This window comes from Pinus tabuliformis, chromosome 2_1 (genome assembly GCF_031772625.1).
Source record: "Pinus tabuliformis cultivar Carrire ecotype Pingquan chromosome 2_1, CPIR1, whole genome shotgun sequence".
NCBI lineage: Eukaryota > Viridiplantae > Streptophyta > Pinopsida > Pinales > Pinaceae > Pinus > Pinus tabuliformis.
The window spans coordinates 547,210,248-547,214,715 of record NC_142299.1 but is presented as its reverse complement, the minus strand read 5'-3'; the positions used below and the strand labels follow the sequence as shown (position 1 = coordinate 547,214,715).

Below are 4,468 nucleotides of genomic sequence, written 5' to 3'. Positions count from 1 at the left end.
CTCCCTAACTCACCTTTCCCAGTTGCCCCGTCCGCGTCATAAATTTTGCAAAAGTAGAAAGTCGAACATAGGGGGCACCGTCCATTCTGGTTCTCGCCGACTCTCATCTTCCGCGTAAGAGCGGTTTCCACGCGCTATTCTTTGTTTAATATCCAACGACCACTATATAAGCAATCCCCAGCTCCCTTCCCTCCAATCAACTCATCTCCGCTAAGCTATTGACTTCTTGTTAGGGTGTAGTTATTGTGATCTGATTCATTTCTTTTGAAATCTTTGTGAAGATGTCTGAGAGAAACATCATCATCACCACCTTTTCCACCATGAGAAGCCAGAGAAAAGCCAGTTCGCCGCCACGGAGGTTGTTTACTCTGAAACAACGTATGGTGATGAGCAGGTGACACAGACTGCAGATGTTTATGCTGTGGAGAGTGTTAACTCTAGTGAACTAGAGCACGAGAAAGCACTGAAGGAGGAGAAGAAGCATAAGCGCGAGGAGCATTTGGGTGAAATGGGAGCAGTAGCCGCTGGAGCGTTTGCACTAGTATTAAATTCATCATTTAGTCTGGATCTTATTTTTATTTTGGAAAATAATAATTATGTTGGAATTTTAGAATTCTGAGAATTGGTCATAGAATAAAGCCATATTAACTCGGAGGAGAGGGATCAAGTCAGATTTTGATTTTAAATTATAGTTTTAGTTTTCTAGATTTAGTCATCTGTATTTTAGTATGCAAAACTCTGAGTGAACGGCCACATTGATATGAAAATATTCTAATGCAGTACGAGAAGCACGAAGCAAAGAAGGATCCTGAGCACGCACACAGGCACAAGATTGAGGAGGAGATTGCTGCAGCTGCTGCGGTTGGAGCAGGAGGGTTTGCCTTCCACGAGCATCACGAGAAGAAGGAGACTAAAAAGGAAGCAGAAGAAGCTGAAGGCAAAAAACATCACCACCTCTTCTAGATGCCCTTTACTGCAACTTCCAATGTATTTAGAATAATTTCTCTTCATGCTGATTCCTCTCTCTGCTGCCTTCGTTGCATATGGTGTGCTGTTACTAGATGCCCTTTACTGCAACTTCCAATGTATTTAGAATAATTTTCCTTCATGCTGATTTCTCTCTCAGCTGCCTTCGTTGCATATGGTATGCTGTTATGAGATACAGATCAAACTGAGGGCAGCTGATCTTTCCCCTCTCTGTCTTTTCCTATCCAGTAGTTTTTCAACTTGTCTCTCATATCAATATGATCGGATTGGATCCTAAAATACAAATGTGTGTGGTGAATAATTTATGAGTTCTTGCTATTGACCTATGCATGGATCGTATGATTGCTGTTGTGCTGTCAGAAAATTTTAGAGCAGGTTAGTTGGAATCTATGTCAACCATCGTAGTCATTATTTCTGCCAATGCCGGTCGGGAAACTTTTGAACCATAAGAAATATTTGGAAAAGTTTTGAGCAATAAGAAAGATTTGGAAAATTTTGATCTATTTTGACTTATTTTATAGTACGGGATACTTATTCAACCGCTTATGACTTGTAATTTTCTAAACTTGATTTGTAATTTTGTAAATTTGAAATTTTACTATATAACCTCAAAACTCTAAACTCTAGTGTTAAATGCTTATTTAAAATAAAATAACTCTATGCTAATTTTAAACAGTAACATTGAAATTAGAGAAATGAAATAAATTTTAGTAAAGGAACCCTTTAAGAAGGCGCCGAAAATAAGTGACAATATAGTAAATTGAGTTTTCCATTACAGATTGCTAGTTTTATTTAAATCCCAATCGTTTTTTTTAAATCTAAAGCACGTTCCTGCCGGCCTTCAATGTATTATCTTCTCCCTTGCATTCTGTACCCTGTGGAGATTGAACACCTGAATTAATTAGAAGTGAACTCAACCTATGAGAAATAGGAAGTGCATGAAGGACCCTATGGAACCTGTATAATAAAGAGACGTTTACGAACCTGCATATTTTTTATATGTTTTCAGATTTATATGAATATGATTTTTTTTAAATGTTGCGTTTATTTTTTCATTAAAAAATGATTATATAAAATTTAAAGATAATCCAAAAAATCATATATAAATTTTAGAAAAAATCCAATGAGGAAATTTTGGATTTTTCATAATTATGATTTTTCTAAAGAGATTTAATTTTTTTCATTGGTTTTTCAGCAAAAGTTGCTTTCATTTGTTCATTGATTTTTAAATAATTGAATTTGTTTTCATATTCATAATCCCAATAATTATATCACTAAAAACTATATTTATATTATAAATTATTTTATTATAGAAAATAGTAGCTTAATTAAAATAAGTGCATAAATACAACTGGAAATAAAAAAGCATGTCTATTGTTTTTATTATGATTTATTAAAATATTGAAAGGTTTTAGATATATTCTTTATTTTTTTTAGATCCGCTCAACCTTCTTCCACGATTATCTAGAAATATTGCAACCCCAAACCTCACATACGTATAAGAATATTGGGGTGATGAAAATCTCAAAGAGAATTTTTTTTAGTACATGCCCAAGGATTTGTTGACTTACAATTGTTTTCAAACCCATATAAACTTTTCAGCCTCCAATTATCTTTTTCTCATTGTTGTAATTCCAATTGAGTTGATCATGGATGGCAATCCCCAAATATTTGTATGAAGAAACTTTCTTTAAGTTGCTATTATCATAAATGAAATTATCATACTTGATCTTTTTGGATCTAATTATCATGGCTTTAATATTGTCGGTGTTAATAGTCATACCCATCTTCTAGTAGTAGCCTTGGAGGTTTCTAAGCTTCTTGTTCAGATCATCATGGTTTTTGGCTAAAAGAATGATATTGTCATTATAAAGGAGAAGAATAATTACCATAATAGTGTCGGTCCATCACATCCTATAGCTTTGAGAAATTCTTCTAGCTGATTAATGTCAATGACAAAAAGGTACAGGATAAGGGAAATTCTTGCTTAACTATGATATTGCATGTAATTTCTTCTAACCAACAAGAGTTGGTCTTGAGTTTCATAGTAACATCCTTGTATAGCCTAGTCACAATAACCCTTAGCTCGAGAGGAACTATTTATCTCTTCTAGATTCTTCCATAGCTTAATCCTTTCTAATGTTAAAAAAAATAACATAAGAGATCAATCATATTATTGACGTTCCTGAGAAATGATTCTAGGAGTAACAATATGGTTTATAGTTGACTAATGTCTCCTAAATATACCTTTCCCTTTAGCTCTTTTACCAGGATTTCAAGCCAAAGGCTAATATTATTTTCCAAAATGAGTCCATACAACTCGGATAAAACATAACTAATCATAATGGTATTATAGTTAGAAAGAATGTTTTAATAATGCTATATGGATAAGTACATCACATATTTATGCCGTAATTTATGGATATGGTTCCAATATTCATGCATGATCTTTAGATATTTGTGTATGGATTTTTTAATACAAAAAGAAAATCCTTGAAAACAATTGATACTAACATAAATAATATATTTACAATAAGTTACTTCCCCTCATAATTTAAGCAGCTCCTTGAATAAAAAAATGGATATAAATAAGATATAAATAAATATACATTTTAAGGTTGAGTACCCACCATTATTTATATTTTGAGCACTTCTCTACGAGCAAAAGTGTAAATTTTTAGACTTGGTAGTGGTTACTACCCAACAAAATTTATGCATGTCCTTGTGTCTCAATAATGAATTAGTTAATCTACTTCATGTATCAATTTATTATCTTTTTCAAGAGCAAGACTATATGATTGTGGCACTTCTTTCAATTTATATAGTAAAATAGATCTCAATTTATAGATACCATTTATATGTTATATATTTTAATGTGATATTGTTGGACACCTAATCCTCGATGGGTTAGTGTGTAAGCCAAATAGACAAAGGAAGTCCAAGAGACCTTGGGATGTGAAACCCAATGGTCAAACCATGTACTATAAATGTATATGATTTGTTAATAAAAATGTCCTCTCATGTTCTATCTTTCATACTATTTTTGTCATGTGTGTCTTTAACATGGTATCAGAGGAGGCGTATTCCTGCCCTGCATAATTACTTTGAGCCATTTATTTTATGGCCTTTCTGTGCAGAAAAATAAATTCTCTGTCTACCTCTCTACGCCTTTGCTATATTTATGCAATAGTAATGTTGGTAATTTCGTTGTAGTTACTCTCTGCACACTTAAGAAATACCAACACTGACCCTTGCCAGACCTGCACTCCATACATTCTCCAACAACCAATTTTTGTCCTCACTCTGAACTTGTTGATGCCTGAGCGCGTTTTCCTCTTCGAATGTCTTGTGGGACCAATACTGGGCATCCAACGCAATCTACTAATTTCTAGAGGAGTGTTACCTACATAAATAATGAAAGTCCTTTTTGGTACCTGTCAAATATGCCTCTAAATTGCTCAGATTTTGCTAGTCCAACAGT

The 4,468-nt window shown here is 33.6% G+C and overlaps 1 protein-coding gene across 1 annotated transcript; it reads left to right on the top strand.

Moving 5' to 3' along the window:
• The first annotated feature begins 396 nt into the window (after positions 1–396).
• Positions 397–1,408, top strand: LOC149201509 (abscisic stress-ripening protein 5-like). The gene is made up of 2 exons (XM_089399758.1): positions 397–541; positions 781–1,408. Exons 1-2 carry the CDS (start codon positions 509–511, stop codon positions 961–963), a joined length of 216 nt encoding a protein of 71 aa, XP_089255884.1. The 5' UTR covers positions 397–508; the 3' UTR covers positions 964–1,408.
• Positions 1,409–4,468: the final 3,060 nt, after the last annotated feature.